Consider the following 22,927-nt stretch of genomic DNA (forward strand, 5'->3'; position numbering starts at 1 on the left):
TTCTGCTTGTGTTGCAGGCTGGTGTTGGGCTTCATGTGCTGTACGACGTTCCTCTCCATGTGGCTGAGCAACACGTCCACCACGGCCATGGTGATGCCCATCGCTGAAAGCCGTGCTGCAGCAGCTGGTCTGCACCGGCATCGCCGACTCCTCGAAGACTCGCTGACCGGAGACACGCAGGACGAGGAGAGCGGTGAGCCACAGCATCTGTCTCACAAGCTTTTGCATTGATGGTTATTATAAGCTGTGTTTTTAAATTGTTTTGTTCTTTGACAAACAAAGAGGAAAAACCAAAGATTCGAGCAAGAATCACCTTGAACTGCTGGACCGCAAACACAAGTAGATACAGTCAACTTTATTAAACTACCGCTGTTAAACAAGCTTATTCATTGCAGTTTCTCTTTGTTTTGCAGTGTAAAACATAAAGTCTGTATGCTGAGTGAGGTAAGACAAAATCGGACCGTTTATCAACTCTGCAAAATTATTTGGAAGAAACAAGAAATAAAGGGGGTTTATGCTTGCAATATATATATATATATATATATATATATATATATATAATTATTATAACGTTTTTCTCTTAAAATAATAAATTGTATTTATAAAGTTGAAATATATTTACTAAGCTAAGCTTTTAAAAAGAATTGTACATGAATTAAAATTTGTAAATAATTGACTTAAAATAAAAATTAAATAATTTGAATACCAAAGAATTTTTTATTAAGTTTAATGTATTATAATAATAATAATTATTAATAATATTATTTTGACATATTTAAAGAAAAACTAATAAAATTATAAAAAGATACAATTAATTACTAACACTTTATACAAATTCACAGAAAGTATAAAAGCTAATAAAAAGTTTTATCAAAAACTAATATATAGTTATCTCAGTAATACTAAAAATAACACCGCCTTAAATATTATGTAACTATTTATGTAAGTGAATAGTTAGCATGCAATTTTTTTTATTATAATATGAATGTTAACAAGGCACAGAGAAAAATGTTTACTGGCAAAAAATAAATATACTTTAGAAATTGGATGATTCATGCAATCAGTTCACTTTTAAAATTTCAGTATAATTAAGTTGGAATGTCTCTCTAAAATGCATACTTTTTCAATCTTATTATGGAAATAAGATTTAAGATGCATGGTCTGAAAAGAAGTCAGACTATCAGTGATTGATTACTAGGTAAATTTATATATAAAGAGAAGAATATATGGATTACGAACACACTTTTTTGTTAATTAAGGCTATTTGTTTAAATGTGTTTATTCATACTCTAGGAGATGAATGGTCTGACATTGACGCCTGGTTTCGGTCCAGAGTTTTGTAAAGAATCAAACGGATATCTGCCCGAGGTGAGACCATCAGCTCGCCGCCGACAAAACAACTCCGCACAATCTGCTTCAGACATTTCTAAAACCATTTCCCCAATTGTTGCAAACAGGCTCCCATCAGCATCCCTGCACCGAAGAAACCCAAGATCCGGCGGGATTCGCTGTACCCCACCAAGAGAGACCACATGATCTGCAAGTGCCTGTCTCTGAGCATCACGTACGCGGCCACCATCGGCGGCCTCATCACCATCACCGGCACCTCCACCAACCTCATCTTCGCCGAGCAATTCAACAAGTACCCTATCAGTCCCATAACAGCCACATTCAGAAAACAGCGGGATTTGTTTAATCACCTGATTCAATCCGCTCAATCTCATTTCCTGACGCTAAGCGCAGAAGAATAACCTTTCCTTTGTGCAGCACTTCTTGAGCAAAGGAGACTGATGTAAAGATATAAGTTACAGTGAAAAGCGGGGCATTTAGTGGTCAGTGGGGTTTGTATTGACACTCCTTTATTCTTTCACATCTGTTATAGTCTGTGCTTGCTGGAAGTGCTGTAATCACTGATATATTCCAGAAACAATCAATGTAAAGCACTAATTGGCTTAAAATGGGTCAGCCGAGAAGCCTTGCACCCCGTTCGACCGGCTCTCAGTATCTTGTCAAAGCTTTTCTTGAGCGCTGTGTAAACAGAACCTTGTCCTTTTCTTCCACACTGAACAGTTTGACCTCCGAACTGAGCTGAGATTGAGCTTTTCATGTGACACGTGTTTTAACTGTATAGAAAAATCAAGTTATGAAGTTTTAAATTACTTGTGTTTTGCCGTTTAGGTGAAGGGTGAAAGAAGCTGCTTAAATTCATCATTTTACTGCATTCATAACACATTTTACATCCATAATGTGGACGTATTTCAGAGTAAAACATCTTTCTTTCTTAGAAAAACTAACTAGAAAAAAATAATAGAGAAAATATATAAAAATATAGAATTGTTGCTGATGTCAGATAAAAAGAAAAGTTGTTTTAGAGGTAGAACAAGTTCATAATTTTTTTATTAATATAAAAAAATGAAAACAATGTTTTATTTTGATATTTGTAATATTTAAATCGATTATATGTTTATTAAAATATTAATAGTTTTTGTTTAATTCTAATTGTATTAATGTTACTTTAGATTTATTTTAATATAAATATTAATATTATTTATTTAAAAAAAAAACTGATGTAGATAGTCACATAATAATACACTTATAATATAATGCACTGACTTTTTTAATTATATAAACACAGTGACAAAAAATAATCAAAAGTTAGTGCTGGAATTACTCAGATTTGATTTATCCAAATATCCAAGATGTCATTTAATTCAACTTCAAATTTCAAGTTGCCCAAAGATTGAATGTAAATGAAGCACAACACACATTTTTTACAGTTATGTGTTTGCAGCACTAAGCTTTGCTATAAACGTCTGTTTCAGTCGTTACCCAGAAGCGAAAGTCATCAACTTTGGCACGTGGTTCATCTTCAGTCTGCCGATCGCTCTGATCATGCTGATGCTCACCTGGATCTGGCTGCACTGTCTCTTTCTGGGATGCAAGTAAGAGAAAAACAGACACTTTGTTCTTGAAATGATTTGTAACCTAGCTGAACACAAGCTTTATCTCCTCACAGTTTCAGAGACACTTGCTCTCTCAGCAAGAAACGCAAAACCAGGCGAGAAATCCTGTCGAGAAGCGCATTCACGAGGAGTACCAGAAACTCGGGCCCCATCAGGTACAAGAGACTGAGCTTCAGAAACTGAGATTCTCTGTTTTCACTAAGACTTTATTTTGATGTTGTGATTTTTTCTGGTGGTTCACAGCTATCCTGAAGTCGTGACGGGCATCTTCTTCATTCTGATGACTGTACTTTGGTTCACCAGGGAGCCCGGATTCGTCCCCCGGCTGGACGATGCTGTTTGAGAAGTACATGAACTCCTTGTGTTAACCCTTACTCAGTCAATAAATTTAATTTAATTTAATTTAATTTAATTTAATTTAATTTAATTTAATTTAATTTAATTTAATTTAATTTAATTTAATTTAATTTAATTTAATTTAATTTAATTTAATTTTATTTTATTTTATTTTATTTTATTAATCAGCAAAGTTGCATTGGATAAAAGTGTCAGCTAAAAGTTTATTATTTATTTATTTGTGTAATGTATATTGACTCTTTTATTTTATTTTATTTATTTTATTTTAATATTACAGATTAATATGATCCAAAGGTTTTGGTTACATCACCAGCAAAGTTAAAATTATTTTATTTTGTTATTTATTTTATTTGTAAGATTCCAAGTTGGTTGAGAAGTTTCATGAACATCTTGTGTCAGCCTCAGTAAAAAATAAAGATTATTTTATTTTAGTACATGAACATGAACCTCCTGTGGTAACCCTTACTCAGTCAATAAAATTGATTTCCATTTCTAAATCCTCAAACATATGCACATGTGATTAGACAGATTGACTGAACCTCGTGTGTCCCGCAGGAAGGGCTACAGGACTGATGCAACGGTGTCTGTGCTGCTGGGATTCCTCCTCTTCCTCATCCCGGCCCGAAAGCCCTGGCCATCTGCGTTCTCCAGCGAGAGCAAAGGTCAGATCCCACGCTGCGCTGCAGTACAGACGGCCGTTCACTCAGCAGGGTCCAGTGTCCAAGCGCTTCACTGGGGTCAGGGACATGAGAGGAAAGGTGATTGGTCCGACTCTGGTAACCGTTCCTGTCTCTGTTCTCTGTGCAGGTGATGATGATGATGATGATGATGAGGAGGAAGAGGATCCTCTGGCCCCCATGATCACGTGGAAAGACTTCCAGAGACTGATGCCATGGGAGATTGTTATTCTGGTGGGAGGAGGATACGCTCTGGCTGCTGGATGCAAGGTGAGCGTTAAAATAAGGGCTATTATTAGAAACATTAGGATTTTCCTAATTCTCACTGGCTTGTTGTAATGTAAAATTAATTCTTTCCCATTATACAAATATATATATCCAAACTTTTGGTCTGAACTGTATATATATATATATATTTGAAAGTTTGGAAAATTACTATTTTTAATGTTTTTGAAAGAAGTTTCTTCTGCTCATCAAGCCTGCATTTATTTGATAAAAAATACAGAAGAAAATGTAATATTGTGATATATTATTACAATTTAAAATAATTGTTTTAAAATTTATTGTACTTTAAATTACCATTTATTTCTGTGATGCAAAGCTGAATTTTTAGGATCATTATCACATGATACTTTAGAAATCATTCTAATACGATGATTCATTATCAAAGTTGGAAACAGTTCTGCTGCTTAATATTTTTCAGAACATGTGATACTTTTTAGGATACTTTGATGAATAAAAAGTAAAAAAAAAAAAAAAAAAAAAAAAAAAAAAAAGAAGCTATGTTTTTAAAATATAAATATTTTGTAATAACAATATACACTACTGGTCAGTAATTTGGGGTCAGTATTATTTTTTCTTTTTTTCAATAAAAGAAAAAAATACTTTTATTCAGCAAGGATGTGTTAAATTGATAAAAAAGTGAAAGTAAAGAAAATATATTATTATAATATATATGATTATAATTTTTTTTTTTTAAATAAATTTTAACCTTTTATTGATCAAATATTTTAGACAGCAGAACTGTTTCCAACACTCATAATAAATCAGAATATTAGAATGATTTCTAAATGATCATGTGATCGACTGATGTTACATGTGACACTGAAGGCTGGAGTAATGATACTGAAAATTCAGCTTTGCATCACAGGAATAAATTATTTTTTTAAAGTATATTCAAATAGAAATCTATTATTTTAAGTTGTAATAATATTTCACAATATTACAGTTTTTTCTGTATTTTTGATCAAATAAATGCAGGCTTGATGAGCAGAAGAAACTTCTTTCAAAAACTTTAAATATAGTAATGTTTCCAAACTTTTGGTCTGTACTGTATATATATATATATATATATATATAATATATATATATATATATATATATATATATATATATATATATATATATATATATATATATATATACATTTTTTAAAGTATATATCATGGTAGTATTTGTTGTAAATAAATGACATCAATTTTCATTTTAGGGTGAACTATCCCTTTAAGCAGCTAGTGGAAAATACAGAGTCTCATTTAAAAAGCAGCAGTTTAATGAAGAAATATGTAGTATTAAATGTGAACTCTTGTGTAACCTCTATGTGTTAAGTTGTGAGTAAGTGAGTGCTGTGGTGTCTCTGGTCAGGTGTCGGGTCTGTCCATGTGGATCGGCCGGCAGCTGGAGCCCATGAGCGGTCTTCCTCCGTGGGCCGTGACGCTGCTGGCCTGTCTCCTGGTGTCCGCCGTCACCGAGTTCGCCAGCAACCCGGCCACGCTCACAGTGTTCCTGCCCATCCTCTCTGCCCTGGTCAGCTGAGACACACACACACACACACATGCATACAAAGATGGAGGTTTTATTGTGAATATTGTCTCCCGTTCCTCACAGTCTGAAACGCTGCACATCAACCCTCTGCACACACTCATCCCCGCCACCATGTGTGTGTCCTTCGGCGTCATGCTGCCGGTCGGAAACCCGCCGAACGCCATCGTGTTCAGCTACGGACATGTGCAGATCAGTGACATGGTATGACACAACATTAGCCTGTTAAATCAGCTCCGTCCCGTCTCACAGCTGTGCAGTAACGCCGGGAAATCATTTGTTTTTCATAAGCAAACTGAGGGTGAAACAGGGTGCCTGGTCCACTTCCAAATATACATCTCCTTATGATTTTAAACAGTATGTCAGACAAATAATGTGCTTGAGTGACAAAGAAATTAAGGTGCTAATTAAGGAATTAACAATTTAATATTTTAGCACATAATTAGGACTTCAGAAAGGTAACAGGGCTTCCAGCTTTGCATATAATTTTAAGATGCAAGACAACAAGATGCTCATCTGAAAGAATAATTTAATTATCAGTTGTTTATTATACAATGCCATTTTAACACAGATGAAATTATATGCTAATAAATATAACAAAACATGATAAAAAATGAATAGGAAAAAAAAGCCAGAGAGAGACAATAGCTTTTATTATTTAATTTATAAAAAAAATTAAAAAATTAGTTTCAAATGGGGAAAATATTCAGAAGACAATTTCAGTTGTCTTAAAATATTATTTTTAACTAAAATTTATAAAATAAATACAAATATTTTATTTCTAATTTATTGATTATTATATTTATTATTTATTATTGAAACTCAAAGGGGTGGACAGACCAAGAAAAAAAAAAAAAGCTAGATTTTTCATTGTGTTTTGGAAATTTTTATTTATTGTTTTTATATTAAAATAAAACTGCATTACCTAAAAGGAGAAAATATTTCATTACAATAATTTACAAATATATATATATATATATATTTTTATGAAGATTAAAAAAAACTCCTGTACCTTAAAAACTAAATATTCTATTATATTATATTATATAAATGTAAAATTATATATAAATTTATATTGTGGAAAAACAAAGGCCAAAAACACCAATTAACAGTGAAAGAAATACAATAAAATTAATAAATACCAGGTTTTTTATGATGTTTTGAAAATCGTTTCATTTTAATACGTACGAAATGTCTGCATCAGCTAAAAGGGAAAAATAGGTTTGAGTTAAAAAAACAACAACTTTATATTTTAACTAAAATCTAAACATTATATTAAATTATGTTTATTATATTACATTAAAACATTTACATTGTGGAAACACATAGGCCAAAAAAAAATGCACATTCATGATGAAAGAAACAGAAAACAGAAATAGCTGGATTTTGGTTAATGTGTTTAAACAATCTCTGTTTTAATGCATATTAAATGTCTGTATCATCTATTATTACATTTATATTTAACATATTCAGTATGTTTTATTTAACGATTCTTGTAAAAACCACTTACTAGGGACATATACGGTATATTACCATATATACGGGAAGCACAACAATCAGGTCACTTACAGTATTAATCGTATCGTGACTTTTATTTTGCCCATATGTGACAATGTACCCATCACCCTGGTAGAACTTCTTACTGGCATCCGTTATATTGTCTCCTCGTGTCTTTCAGGTGAAGGCCGGTTTCGGAGTGAATCTGATCGGGGTGTTTGTGGTGATGTTGGCCATCATGACGTGGGGCGAGCCGCTCTTCCACCTGAGCGAGTTTCCCACCTGGGCTCTGATGCCGAACGTCACGGGCAGCTTGTAGCTGTGTTTGATCCAGGACATTGCACATACACTGAAGGAGGCACATATACCTGATTAAGGCCTTATTTTTTATATCCGTGGAGTAAGAGGACGTCCGTCGGAGGATGCAGAACTGCTCACTGGGACTGAATGAACGGCGCGATCGCTGGAAACCATTCTATATATCAAAGCATTAGATGTAGATTAACATGTCTCCAACTACAAAACACTATCAGCGATGTTTGTGTGAAAACACAGAATGTAACACATCCGTATGCTTTATTTTCTGACATTTTACAAATGTCGCGGTACACTTGCATTATTTAGTTGAGAGGTTTGAGGGAGATCAGGCGTAGTATCTAACGTGCTCTTACCAAATCTCATGTGGTCTGGTTATGGAAGATAGTTTCAAACGATACACAGAAGTCCCCGCAATCGTAAACTGTATGTCTCAAATATGTTTCTTTCACCTGACTTCTCTGGAAACATAATAAACCACTGTATTTTTGGGTCATTTCTTTATTTTGCTTTCCAAACATCACACTGAAGCTCCATACAGTACAGATGCATTGAGATCAATCATAAGACAAGACAAAAACACAATGTTTCACAGAACGTTTCACTGTCAGAGTCCAGTGCTTTCATTTCCCTCCGCGTCTATAATTTTGACGCTCCTTCAGTTGGTTCATAACCCTCTTTTTGTATTTTCTCCTTGTACTTCAAGAAGTCTCTCCGTTTGAAGAAATACTTCACCTGCGAAGGAATCACAACAATCAATTCATGCCGATTCAGTGAGAAATTCAACAGAATATTGCTAAAAACAAGTGTTAAAAAGTTTGCAGAACTGTATTAAATGTGCACTTGTAGTGTACTTCAAATCTTGAAAGTGTATTTTCTGTTCTGGTAGATAATATATTACTAAAAACAAAAACAAAACAATTAAGTGTTCTTAAAGAGAGACACTTGCATGACTGTTCACGAAAAGAGATCAGTTGTTTATTATACATAATCTCTGTAACACAGCTGACATTTTAAGATGCTGATAAATGTAGCAAAACTTGATAAAAAAACTATGTAAAAATAAGAGAGAGAGAGAGATAGTAGTTTGTATTAAAGTTATATTTTGTTTGATTTTATTTCTTTGTTTTATTTTTTGTTAATCATTTTAAAACGGGAAAATATTAAGACAATTTAAATAAAACATTTTAACTAATTTTTATGTTTTAAACACTTTTCTTAATGCCATTATATATATTATATTACATTATATTATTATTATTATTATTATATTATATGAACATATATTGTGAAAACACAGAGCCTATTTATGTTGAAAAAAAATTTAATAAGTGAAATATCTGGATTTTTGATGATGAACAATGAAAGCCTGAATACTTAAAATATATAAACTATATATTATATTATAGATGAGATTTTAAAATCATTTATCATTTTTTAAAGCATTTATTTATTTTGTAATTAAAAATGACTTAATATTTTGTCATGGTTTTTCAACAAAAATAAATAAAATAAGTTCAGTTTGACCTTTTATGTGATTATTACATTAAAATATATTTTTAATTTACTAAATCGCAACTTCATCATTACAAACATGAAATTACAAATATATTTAAATGCACAAAATAAATGCATCAATGGAATAAATGCATACCATATGTTATTACATGTATTTAAGTCCCACTTAAATGGCTCATAAAAACAACGGCAACTGCATTTATTATAAATGTTAAATTTGAATATATTTTCTTTAATATAATTTTTTACATTTAAATATATATATATCTTAAAGTATACTATCCTATAATAAGCGCTCTTTCCAAAAGCACGCTAGAGAAGAATATAAGTGCATTGCATATATATTGCATGCTATTTTGTAGCATGTAAATGTACAGGGAACATAAATACTTTTTTGGGGTTGCCTTTTCAATATAAGATTATGTTAAATAAGGTAGTAATGCATGACAGACAGCTGCTGCGAATGCATTCAGACTGCAAGCAGGTGTCAGAGATTCATAGAGAAAACCTTCTGAATCTCAAAAGAGATGTTGCTGTTTCTGCTGCACTCAGGACTATGGACTGACCCACTGGGCAGGACATTTGTCTTCAAACTCTCGTTGGAGTTTTTCGCAGGCAGATGTTTGATCTTTATGGACATCTAGACACTTCCAGAGCTCGTCTCTGGCGTCCCAGCAGGCTTTGCGTTCTCTGGCGTTAGGAGCGCTCATCTCTGCTCAGTCAGTCTGCAGGTTTATCAACGACACCAATATAAACCATATGTCTACATGTCAATAACATTAATAAAATGAACCTGTTTACTTATAAGCATACTGAGAGACACATTTCAGTAACACATTTCTATTTGAGTACACGTTATTATTAATCTGACAGCCCAGCTCCGTGAAAGAATAATATTCTAAGCGCTTACCAAAGACGGTTCATCACTTATATACTTTGTGCAATTAATATTAAACTGATAGATGTTAATTAGTCATATTCTGAAGTGCAAAGAGTCCCAAGGACGCGTTCAGCATGTAGGAAGTAAGGCAACTAGACATGTCGCCTTCTGATGACGCAAGCGATTGCGTAAAAGTATTTCATTTAGTGACCGCTAGATGGGACACTTGGACCACTTTAATTTCATTTATGGTGGAGAAATGTAATATATATTAAAAGCATGTTTTAATGTACACTTTATGTGTATTAAAACTGAGTTTCCTTAAATAAAATAAATGTTAATATATAAATATAAAAAAATAAATAAAAAAACTGTAATTTCTTATTTTTATTTAGTTTAACTTGATGTACTAAAATAACTAACAATGAAAAAAATATATATAGATTATACAGTATTTATATATTTATAATTAATTAATATAATAATTATACATTAATTTGGGTTTTACTCATGACACTAATTTGACAGTTTTATTTTGTTATTGTTTGCTTGTTGTTTTCACAAATGTTGGCAAGGGAAAATATTATCTGGTCATTTGAAATAAGTGAAAATCTAGTTATCATACTGGGTTATTTATTTTTAATAACATTTGCCCATTGATGTGTGTAATGCTGGAGCTCATTACTGGCTCCAGAGTTACTCAAGTGTCTGTTGATGTGAGACAGATGGTAAAAAAAAACAAGATGTTTGCCACTGAATGAGTATCCATCTTCTGAAGCTTTTCAGCTGTTATGCCTTTGATTTGACCCCGACCCTACATCAACAGATAATACTAAGAAAGAAAGTTGTTTTTGCTGCTCTGTTCATGAGTTCCTCCTCGTGCTCCTGATCTCAGTGACTCATCACAGCCATTAACAAACAGCAATTAATTCTGTGCGAATGCTGGTGAAAGTGAGACAGAGAGCAGCCATTGTTCAGCACTGAGTATTAAAGAGAAAGACGAGCACAAACATTTGAGCTCTGTTTTCTTTCTCTATAATAACCAATCAACAACGGACCTTCAAATCCCAGAGGATTCCAGGGAAAAAGATGACAATCTGTCGGAAGAAATAATCAGACTGTAGGAGATCATGTAACGTGTTTAGAACAGTCTGTCCCGACCTGAGCAGATGAGACTGCTGTAATCATTCACAACCTACCAAAGCACCCTGCTAACCACAAAAAAATGCCTTCACAACCACCAAGGCATCCTAGTAGCCTCCTAGTAATAGACGGAGTACAGTAGATCCTCCAGTCTGTTCAGCCTGAGAGACTGTTGTGCTCCACTTGTTTTCTCTGAAGCACTCATTCTTTCATCGGATGGTCTGTGTGTGTGATCACGGGTCAGTGTGGGGCCATTTAGTTTGTTTTGTCTGTTTTCTCTCTCAGTTGCTAAAGAACTGAGATGTGGCATAAGTTGCAGCGATGCATCTGAGTTTCAGCACCAATTAGCAATCAAAGTGATTTCAGTAATGTGCATTGTTTTAATAGTTAAATAAGTGCGCCCTGGGGACCGGCACAGTAAATCCTCAAATTAGCATCCCATAAAGACCCGAGTCAGGACCCAAAGGAGTGTGATAAATGACTTCAAACCGCTGCAGCTCTTGAGGATCACACTTACTGTATCGAAACATTCATTAATAACAGAACAATCATTTGCACTGCTGGCATGTCAGTTAGAAAATATATCTCAAAGCATGTGTGCTTATAATAAAACTTGATAATAATAATAATAAAATCAAACCTAAATGGCAACGATAATTCAAAAATAAATACAATAAATAACTAATCTAATGGCAAAAAAATACAAAAGTACTAAAAGCTGAAAATGTTAAAATAAATGCAAATTCAAAATAAAGATTATGGTAAATAATAAGAAAATAAGACGAATAAATAACTGTTTTTATTTAATATAAATGTAATTAATTTTGTATTTTATAAGATAAAACAAATTTATTTATAATATTTAATATAATTATAATACATAAATGATGCTAAAATAACAGTAGCAATAAACAACACTAGGGAATTGCTTTGATGTTGTCAAGTCAAAATAATTAATCTTTTTTTTTTCATTTATTAATTTCTTTCTTTCTTCTCCTCACTCAAAGCACTGTTCTCTGGATTCCAGAAGCAGATGTGTAATTGGTCAAATCAGCTGATGGTGGAGCATTTTGTCAGTGCGTGTGAGTGTTGTTTTTTCTTTTTTTGAGTGATTAGAAAGCACACACTGCTCTCCTGCTCTTAGGCATGTGTGTGAGTCTGCTGTGTATGATTCTTCATCTCTCTGAAGGGGACAGAGAGAGGGACGGGGGTGTGTGCTGTCAGAAGAAAAGCCCCCAGTGCTCTTCCTTTGGGCCCCCTCTCTCTTTTCGACTCAAGGAGGCCTGATGTCACATTTCAGAGATTTATTTCAATGCCATAGTGTGCTGTGTGAGGGATGGAGTTCGTTTCATGAATGGCTTTTATCAAACCCTGGGGATGCTCATCAACACACAGTTCCTGCAGAATAAAGCTTCACACAGCAGCGTTGTGTACAGAGGGCAGAAATACTGCTATTTGTCCAGTGTTTTGTGTTTATATGCTTGTGCATTGGATAGAAAAATGTATATTTCAAAACACTGTCTTTTAGTGTTTAAGTGTTAAACATGTTTGGGTTTAGTGATTTGTACAAGCCCATGACGTTAAGTAATAAACTTTGGCACTCCACTTTTTCCTGCATTGATTATGCTAAAAATGCATAAATAATTCAGCTTATCAAGGAGAAGATTTACAGTTAGATTTTTGCTTCGTGGGTAATACAACTTACTATTACATTCTAACACCCCCTGCAGTGATCAGCATTGATTCGCAACGCGCAGCAGGATGCCGGGAATATTGAAGCTGCAGCAGCACAGCTGGTTGTCGATACTATTGATATCAACAGTGGACAAATCATCTGTTTGATCCAGCCAGAGAAACGCAAAGCCCAGCAGAGCCAGAAGAAACCTGTGGTCACATGATGACGCTAATGCTGTTAATGAGCCGCTCTTTCTCCCGTAATGCAGATGCTTATCTAGAGTAACTCAATCCTCATGTGAGAAGGGAGGACCCTGTGAGACTGTTGTTATGCCTTCAGGTGTGATGCTTCTCAGCGTAAACCGATCTGCCTCTTTTACTAAAGCAGATCACGGATTCTACATGCATCTGACAGAAACTGAAGATGCTATTAAGTCAAAGTTGTCTGGGTGTATTGAGTCACTGGAACTATTCTGGATGACCTGATTGGCTAACGCCCTCTTCCTTGTTGCTTTTACGACCGACCCAATCCCCAGTGCCGCTTTGCCTCGCAGTGACCCTCTGTTATTCACATAGTCTCTCTTTTGGTGGCTTTTGTCCACCTCCCAGTGTATTATTGTCATCCGAACGCTCCCAATTAACAATGCCACTGCTTTTTCTGAAAAGACGAGGCTTGGATCTCCATCACGGGGTCAGTGTTTTTCTTGAGAGCCCTGAATGGCGGAGCACTGGGGAATAAAGAATGTGTACTGTTTACCAGTCGAAAACAGTGCAGCACTGTTGACATTAGTCTCGGCTCGCTCGCAATCGATCGTAATTGAAATGATTGCAAAGGTGCATCAGTGCCTGCATTTTTCAACCAGAGATCCCAAGGGACGTGTATCTCGAGCACATCATCAACAGGTTTTGTTGAGTCTAAACCGAGCGCCGCAGACATGTACAATGGGCTTCTCTGAATGCTGAAGGAGCTGTATCAAGCCCCCCCTTATAAAAGCTGTCCAGCAAGTGAAGTAGGTGCCCTGCATAAATTATGCAAATTTAGCAGAAAGGATAACAACAGGGAGTGCAGAAACAGTGTGTTTCTCTGAGGCTCAGTACAGGCACAAGATGTGACCACATGCTTGGTTGAATATTTTTCAGAGGTATAAATATTAAATTCAATATTTGTTAAGTATATATATGTATATATATTTAACTTGAAAAAGTAAGGGATTCATCTTAATTTTTCTTTCATTTAAATACAGTTACTTTTGATGTAATTTCATTTAATACTGTATAGAAGAATTCTATATAAAGCAATAGTGGATTTAACAATTTTTGACAATTTATTTAATTCAAACTTCACTCTTTAAATACTTTGGACACTTCAAGAAACATTTATGCAGTTTTTGTTATTTATTTGAAAGAATCAAAATAAAAAGATATCTCTTGTCTATCTATGTATTGCTCAGCTGGTTGAGGTTGCTTTGGGAATTAGAATGTAATAAATAATAATAATGCAATACTTTTTAGTGAGAGTAATTAGTACAGTAATCTAATTACACTGTTGAAAATGTAAGTAGATATCAATTAATTACTTTTATTTCAACTGTAACCTACCAGTGCACACACACACACACACACACACACACACACACACACACACACACACACACACACACATAATTACATACATATTTCATTATATATTTCTGCATAAATTGCAAGTTTCATGCTAGAACCAAGTGCAGCACCTGTGGATTTTTTTTTATCATCCACTATTGTGAAAACTATAACAACTAAATTTTCCTTCATTTAAAAATTAAGATATTGACTGAAACATGAAAATGTACAGCATGACATGAACGACCCATTGCATCTTGTTTTCCATCTATCTATTTTCAAACAGTCCAACAGATGTTAACGGGCAGCTTTCAGCATAAAATTCCACTTCCACTGCAATGCATGCACATACAATCCCAATAACACAAGAATTGCATGTTTTCTCACTAAGCTCTGAGCTTAACATAAAATGCGACCTGCACTTTTAATACACTGTTGGATGTCACTAGCACCGTTTGTCGACCGTGCACGTCCAGTTATTTGGACCGTAGACTCGTGATTGATTGGGCGCGAGACTGTGGGGTCTGTGGGCGGCGCGTGAACGCAGCGTCTCTCCTCTCGCGCGCTGTGATCCTACAGTGAATGAAGCTCTAGCGTGGGAAAGACGAACAGGATACGCGAAGCACTGACATGGATCCACTGTAACATCGCTGCAATAGCTGCTACTGCGTTCTCCACAGATCAGCGTTCCTCCACCGTTAACTGCAGCACGATTAAAGCCTGAAGACGATGCGTCTGATCGCAGTCAAATCACATCTGTTCATCGCGCAGCTGTGGCTCATCTGTCACACAGGTAACAAGTGAATACAGTGCTGAGTGATGCATGTGTCCTAAGATAGGCTCGGTGTGTTTTTGGCACGAATGCATTGATGCGTAAAGTTGCGTCCATTTCCACAGGTTAAGGCATTTATTAATTTATTAATGATGAATGTATAATTTTTTGATGACAGTTAGGTTTTTGCGTTAAATCCCAGTCCGCAAGACAAAAAGCGTTGCAATAACGGTTCTGTTAATGTCTCTTAAGTTAAGTGAACCGATGAAAGGTTCATGAATCCACTTTAGTAGAGTTGAATTAATAATTTCAAGTGTGTGTGTGTGTGTGTGTGTGTAAATTTTAGTTCATTTTTTAAAATATTTTATTTATTGTTCTTCTTCCTCTTCATCATCTTCTTCTTTTTTTTTATTACATTAGACTTGTTTTAGGTTGTTGTATTTTATCCCAGTCCTATAAGACAACACTTTAAAATATATTAGACTGATGTAAAGTTGTGAATGATGCAAAGTTTTATGAATCATTTAAGTGTATTGGTACCTTATTCAGTCGAATAATTTTGCTATATGGTTATATGAGTTACTTTTTAGGTTCTTACAAGGTTGTAATGTTTTAAAAAAAATTGTAATGTTTATAAATATGTATGAAGTGTACTGGTTCATGCAGGCTGTCTTAATCCAGTTTCCTTGCTGTGAACTTGCTGCACAGTGTTTGGTTCAGTTTCACTCGAGGCCGTTTCAGCTGTAGGACAGACTTTGGCTCTTTGCTCTTGGCGCTCGATCATTGATATCCTCTTTTAATCTCTCTGTCTCTGTTCATCCTGCTGAATTAAATGTAATTTGACATGGTGGCGGAATATAAAGCCTTTTCTTTCTGACCACATGTGTCTTGAACCATCTGCATCTCTCACTGGCACACCAGAGGTCTCTTTTCCTCAAAGTTGATCTCAGCGCTGTAACAGTGCACCATTGTCCAGGCTATTTCAGTCTAAAATGTTGCTGACCTTATGCAGAAGCATTAGTTACTCCCTGTTCGGGAGTTCCACAGGCATCTGTGCTGTCACTTGTGTGTTTGTGTCCTAGATATATGCAGAGTGCTGGTGGATGTAACACCCTGTTGTTCGACGTGACGGTAGGGGAAGCCCGCATTTGTGCTGCTTTTGTCTCAGTGACGATCATTCACCATTAATGCCAGCAGCAGGAAGAGACGGAGAGAGAAAGAGAGAGAGCTTCTGCCTACCAGACACATGATTGATCGATTCACACCAGGGTCACCCTGCCATGTGTCCAAACTAAATAACCACAGCATGGGCGGTGATCGAGAAGATGCAGTTTAGTTTCTCTTGATCAATTGAGTGACAGCGAAAGCCCACACAATCCCAAGGCATTTCATTATTAAATGTTATCTGAAAGTGACAGGCATATCCAATCAGTTGTCACACTTGGTAACCTGTAATATAATATAATATTGCCTATTAGCTTTGGTTCCCATTCATTATCAGTTCAAGTAGATGATAACATTTGTGATCTGTAATAGTTTGCATGTGTTGCTGCAGCTTGTAGAGACGTAACAATATCTGCTTTTTTGACTTAGTTTCTTTTATATGTAATGTTATCGGAGATTTTGCATGCTTCATCGTATGCCTGCATAAAAAGCTACTGTTCAGACCTTCATGCACTTTGGTTTACTGGTATTTGGCACCAGAAGACTGACCTTTTTTTCAAAAAGTTACTTGATACCAGAGAGTGTTCAGAGAGGACTTATTGATTTAATACCTGTACAGTGCACATTTGTGCATGATTTTTCCTGGTTCATGACCCCAAAACACAAAATATATTCACATTAATCGATAAAATGCAAATTAACTAACTATATAACATTGCATAGCTAGAATTGCATAATTAATAGGTATAATCAATGTTTAAAACACTTCTGAGATCTTTTGTTTTTAATGTACATCAAAGGCTGTACATCCAGTCAGATGCACTGTAATAAAATGATATGAACAGTAAGTCATGTTAATATTTTTAACTCCATTTTAAATTCAGTTCCATTTAAGTAAAAACAACCAAGTTGATTTATAGTAAGGCAGCAACTGAAGTATTCAAGTCTTAATAGTTGTAAATGTGGTGTTTTAAAACAAACTTCTATCATTTGGCAGAATCATGGATGGGCTGTGCTGCCGAACTAGACAACGTAAAAGAAAATGCAGCCCAGAATAGGTTTAAATACAAGTTCACTCAGATAAATATGGATTGCCGACCACAATGTGTTTTTTTTTATGCTGTGAATTATTGATGACAACGAGAGCATGAAGCCATTTAAATGTAGGAGAGGTTTAGAAACCAAAATAAAAATAAATCCTATTCAGCCTGTGTTATATTAATAATTTTGCATACTGTGGATTTCCCGAAGCCAAACCTGTTGAGATCCGTTGTTGTATGTAATCCTTTTAATAAATAAACCCATGTTAAATCTACATTAATTATTGATGATTATGGCCTATTTAAAATTCAGCAGTTGTACCCTATTTAAGCATAAAAAGCTCCACTCCGTTTGTATCTTGGGGCATGAATAAGTGAGATTGCCTGGAGTGTGTTATGTCAAATCATGTCCTTCTGATTTCTGCAGTAAACTACTGTGAATTCACCTTAAACTCTTTACAGATCAGAGTCTAATGAGTGTCATCAGCACAGACTCGGGTCTATTGAGCACTAAACAGCTCCAGTTCATTTCCAGCGCCTGTCTGTGTCCAACGCAGCCTCGGGCAATATTGCTTGTACTGTTATGTCATCCTACAAATGGAAACTTCCATAATGAGCAGAGGTGTTCTAGATATCAATACAGATTGGTTTTAATCAATCTGAAATGTTTTGTGCTGAACCTGATGCCATTTGTTTAGGTAAGTGCATTTTTATTGCTTGATACAGTCATATCCATACAGTATCTTATTTAAAGGAATAGTTCCTCAAAAAAAGGAATAATAAAAAAAACATTTTACCCATTCTCAGGCCATCCATGTAGATGAGTTTTTGTCTGTCAAAACAAATTTGGATCACTTGCTCACCAATGGATCCTCTGCAGTGAATGGGTGCCGTCAGAATGAGAGTCCAAACAGCTGATAAAAACATCACAATAATCCACACCACTCCAGTCCATCAATTATCTGAAGTGAAAAGCAGTGTGTTTGCAAGAAACAAGTCCATCATTAAGGCATTTTAACTCTAAACTGTCACTTCTAGGAAAAATACAAGTTCATAATCCACTGTAATTCATAATAATTCATAATTCATCCTCCAGTTAAAAAGTCCATCCCCAATTGTCCTTTCACATTAAAGTTGAAAGTTTTGGCTTGTAAACATTGCTTGATATGTGCAGATTTCTCTCCTGATTCAGATGAGACAACTTTTTAAATGAAGAAAGCATAGATAGAGGAATGTCTTGATGGATTTGTTTCTTATAAACACTTAGCTGTTCTCTTCAGAAGATGTTAACTGATGGACTGGAGTGGTGTGGATTACTTGTGGTATATTGAGATGTTTTTATCAGCTGTTTGGACTCTCATTCTGACGGCACCCATTCACTGCAGATGATCCATTGGTGAGCAAGTGATATAATGCGACATTTCTCCAAATGTGATGAAGAAACAACCTCATCTACATCTTGGATGACCTGAGGTTGAGTACATTTTTATTTTTGGATGAACTATTCCTTTAACTTAGGTCAAAACAACACACAAGCTCTTTATTCCGGTCTAAAACATTCCTCAGGGAAAAGCTATTCAATGTTGGAGAAATACAATCTCCTGTAAAGAGGACCTCGGATTCAGAACAAAACTGGGCAGACGCTGAGATGGCCAGTCGTCTTAATTTCACCCAATTTCCGTTGCATTTTTCCAAGTGGTCATGTTGCTTTCTTGTGTGTGTGATTTAGATTAAAATCATTTTCTCCATGCTGAGTATCGTTTTCCATCGACTGAAATTGGTGTTTGTGCATGTGGACATCGACTTAAAGAGCTTCTAAAGTAAAATGTAAAATTCATTACTTGCCAGCTATTCTCATGTGGGAATATAAGACTTTGTTCCAGAGATATAAATGCAGTTTTATAACCTAATGAAATTTATGGAAAAATATCACACCTGTCACAGGCTAAGTGCTTGCCTTAAGCAGATTTCTTTCTTGTTATTTTCTCCCCAAAATAGTGTTGAAATTCAGAGAATATTGCTTTTCGAAGCCTATTTCTTGATTCTCTCTGTAAGCTTCTTCTGTTGTTCTATAGTGTAAATATTTAAAGGGGAAACATGAAACATGATATCTCAAAAATGGAGCATTTGGCTTATAATATTTATGTCCTATTAACAATTAACATTTACCCACCCTCAGTCCACCCAAGCTGTAGATGAGTTTGTTTCCTCATCAGAGCAGATTTGGGGAAATTTAGCATTACTGTCTCACTGAAGGAAGCATTATTCTGGATAATGGACTTGTATTTTGGCTGGAAGTGATTATTGTGATGTTTTATCAGCTGTTTGGACTCTCATTCTGACGGCACCCATCCACTGCAGAGGATCCATCGGAGCGCAAGTGATATGATGCAAAATGTCTCCAAATCTGTTCTGATGGCGAAACATCAAGCGAGTGTATAGCGAGAGCCAATTCTTTTAGAATAAACCACTCACACTTGAGCAGATTTCTTTCTTTTATGTTCATGAAATAGTGTTGAGAGAAGATTTGTTTAAGCCCATATCTCGGTTCTCTCTGTAAGCATCTACCGATTAGTGAGGAGAGATGAAGTGAAGGGAAAATCAAATCTCTTCCTCTTGACCTCAGGATGTGGAGCTGGAGCTGTAGTAAACTGCTGAACTCATGAAAGGCAGCGCTCCGGCTTTGGCTCGGTCCAGCGGACGGACAGTGAGGTGAGGAAGGAAAGCTTTTCCCTCTGTTGAAGAAAGATGGAGTATTCGGTTGCCTTTCTGAGACGGATCTGGCCTGGTGTCCGAGGCGATAGAGGAGGCTCTGGAGGAAGTCCTGGTGGCTGAGCGCCTCCGGAGGTTCTGTCTGTTGTCAAGGAGTTTCCTCTGGCATGTCCTCAAAGTGAATGGAGAGCGTCTCCTGCTCGGATGTGCTGCGACCAGCCCAGATAAAAGCACTGTGTATAATATATGTTGTCAGGCACAGAGCTTGTTCTCTGTCGTTCGCTATTACACTCCTAAAAATAAAGGTTTCAGAAGCGGATTTTCACAGTTATGCCACAGAAGAACTGTTTAGGGTTCCTCAAAGATTTTTTTCTCTGAACAGTTCTTAAAAGAATCTTTTTTTGAACATTCTAATAATCTAAATAACCTTTTTTTTTCGCTTTAGGAACACTGAAAGATTCAAAGGATCTTAAAGGTTCTTCATGGAACTATAGATTCTAATAAAGAACTTTTATTTATATTTATTCTAATATTTATACTAAATGTGTTACACTGTAAAAAATTTCTTGTTGTTTTTACAAAAACTTTTTGGCAGCTGTGGTTGCCAGAATAATTTTGTAAAAATACAGAAAACTGTAAACACATTTATTTCAAAAACTGTTAATTTTACAATATAAAGCTGTAATTTACAAACAAGAAAATGTGAATATAAACCAGTAAATTCAACAACACACAAAATTAAATCTGTTTTGTACCTTGAAAATACTGACAACCACCATAATAATAAAGATGGTACTGTATAAGAGAAAGCCACATGAAGTATCAAAGCTCATCACCACAAGCAGAAGTATATATTAACATATAGAAGGTGCACATTTATGGAAACACAAAACACCATCATGGTAACACACGTGATACTTAAATAATGCAAAAAACTTTCATTAAGCAACAGAAGATGTAACATAAAGCTCAAATGTACATAACTGATAACAAGAACTATTTAAAAACATGATTATTTAAACAAAATACTTTCAAACGTGGAGTGTCACGCAGGGAATTCTGGGAATATCAGTTTACAGTTTTAGACTGTAAATTATACATTGATTTGTTCTTTTTTTACTTCTAAAAGCTGTATAATTAACAGAATTTTACTGTAAATTTACATTAAATGCTTTGTTAGATCTTTTACAGTTTTTCCCTGTATATAGTACGGGAACTTACTGTTAACCTATTATCAGTTTTTTTCCGTAGCGTTTTTACAAAATTTTACAGTTAAAATTACACTTATTTTTTACAGTGTACTATTAAAACAAGCCAACAAACAACAAATGCAAATATACAAATAAATAATATTATATGTATATAAATGTTATTTATATTATTAATACTTATATTTATACTAAATGTGTTACTATTAAAACAAGCTAACAAACAAATGAAAAAATTGTATATATCCTTGGCCCTGTTGTGAGATTTCCCTGTTGACCTAGGATGAAAAAATAAACTTTTCAGCTTGCATAACTAGTAAACTACATTAGCCTAGAAAATAATTCATATTTGAAATTAAGAAAGACAGCTTGGCAAAAATACAAATAAATACATATTATATTTATGTATATATATATATACATAAATATAATATGTATTTATTTGTATTTTTGCATTTGTTGTTTGTTGGCTTGGTTAAATATATGTATATATATATATATATATATATATAATCTTTTAATAATATAAATAATATTTATTTATTTATTTATTTCAGTATAACTATGCACATCCTCTTCAAAAATGCTCACAGAGCCAAGCTGTCTTTCTTAATTTCAAATATGAATTATTTTCTAGGCTAATGTAGTTTACTAGTTATGCAAGCTGAAAAGTTTATTTTTTCATCCTAGGTCAACAGGGAAATCTCACAACAGGGCCAAGGATATATACGAGCCCAGAATGTTTACAAAAGTATCCTGAAAAAAGTTTGGATGAGGATAAGAAATCCCACAACAGCAACACAGCCTTGATTTTTTTTCCTTGTGTATCTTCCAAAAACACAGATCCCTGTTTGCCTGTTTACTTTTAACTTACAGAGAACTCTGCAGTCATAAAGGCAAATTCATTTCCTAAAAGCTGTAATAGTGAATTTGGTGGTTGATGGGAATCTTGGAGGCAGGGCAGTGTTAGAGTGTGTCAGGGAAGGTATAAACCCCAGCTGTTAACTAGCATTACTACCTTCAGCTGCAGTCGGTGTGTTCTCACGCGGACCGCATGTCACTTTCCCCCTGACCCTGCAGCAACAGCTGCCACAGCCTGCTGCACTCATGCACCGTCACATACTGCAGGAGCCCCTCGCTTTAGGAGGATCTCAACAGCACCAACAAAACAAATAAAAACATCCTAGCAACCACACAGCAACGTTCTAAAAACATTGTAGCAACCACACAGCAACATTCTAAAAACATTGCGGCAAAAACATTGTAGCAACCACACAGCAACGTTCTAAAAACATTGCAGCAACCACACAGCAACATTCTAAAAACATTGTAGCAAACACGCAGCAACGTTCTAAAAACATTGCAGCAAACACACAGCAACGTTCTAAAAACATTGCAGCAAACACACAGCAACGTTCTAAAAACATTGCAGCAAAAACATTGCAGCAACCACACAGCAACGTTCTAAAAACATTGCAGCAAACACACAGCAACGTTCTGAAAACATTGTAGCAACCACACAGCAACGTTCTAAAAACATTGCAGCAAAAACATTGTAGCAACCACACAGCAACGTTCTAAAAA

The 22,927-nt window shown here is 35.0% G+C and overlaps 2 protein-coding genes and 1 pseudogene across 4 annotated transcripts in view; 2 read left to right on the top strand and 1 right to left on the bottom strand.

Moving 5' to 3' along the window:
• Positions 1-8,126, top strand: part of LOC113064409 (solute carrier family 13 member 4-like) — a 14,835-nt pseudogene extending 6,709 nt beyond the window's left edge.
• Positions 8,121-10,204, bottom strand: LOC113064404 (cytochrome c oxidase assembly factor 6 homolog). The gene is made up of 3 exons (XM_026235208.1): positions 10,059-10,204; positions 9,715-9,873; positions 8,121-8,365 (listed from the first exon to the last, which is right to left on the bottom strand). The coding sequence occupies exons 2-3, from the start codon at positions 9,856-9,858 to the stop codon at positions 8,270-8,272; spliced, it is 240 nt and encodes a 79-aa protein (XP_026090993.1). The 5' UTR covers positions 9,859-9,873; positions 10,059-10,204; the 3' UTR covers positions 8,121-8,269.
• A 4,716-nt stretch (positions 10,205-14,920) lies between these two features.
• LOC113064410 (receptor-type tyrosine-protein phosphatase zeta) overlaps positions 14,921-22,927 on the top strand; it is a 40,266-nt gene continuing 32,259 nt past the window's right edge. For 2 of the 3 annotated variants that reach the window (XM_026235253.1, XM_026235246.1), the window contains exon 1: positions 14,921-15,240. In XM_026235253.1, the coding sequence (XP_026091038.1) occupies positions 15,177-15,240 (64 nt within the window). In that variant the 5' untranslated portion in view covers positions 14,921-15,176. The remainder of the gene's footprint in view (positions 15,241-22,927) is intronic. The other variant, XM_026235235.1, reaches the window with a different exon arrangement.

Source organism: Carassius auratus, chromosome 4, assembly GCF_003368295.1.
Source record: "Carassius auratus strain Wakin chromosome 4, ASM336829v1, whole genome shotgun sequence".
NCBI lineage: Eukaryota > Metazoa > Chordata > Actinopteri > Cypriniformes > Cyprinidae > Carassius > Carassius auratus.

Bases quoted from the DNA above. Each gene is read 5' to 3' on its own strand.
- LOC113064404 (XM_026235208.1), bottom strand. From the start codon at position 9,858: ATGAGCGCTCCTAACGCCAGAGAACGCAAAGCCTGCTGGGACGCCAGA. The intron at 8,366-9,714 runs GTCAGTCCATAG...ATTCCTTCGCAG, and splicing joins ACAAATGTCCTGCCCAGTGG to GTGAAGTATTTCTTCAAACG.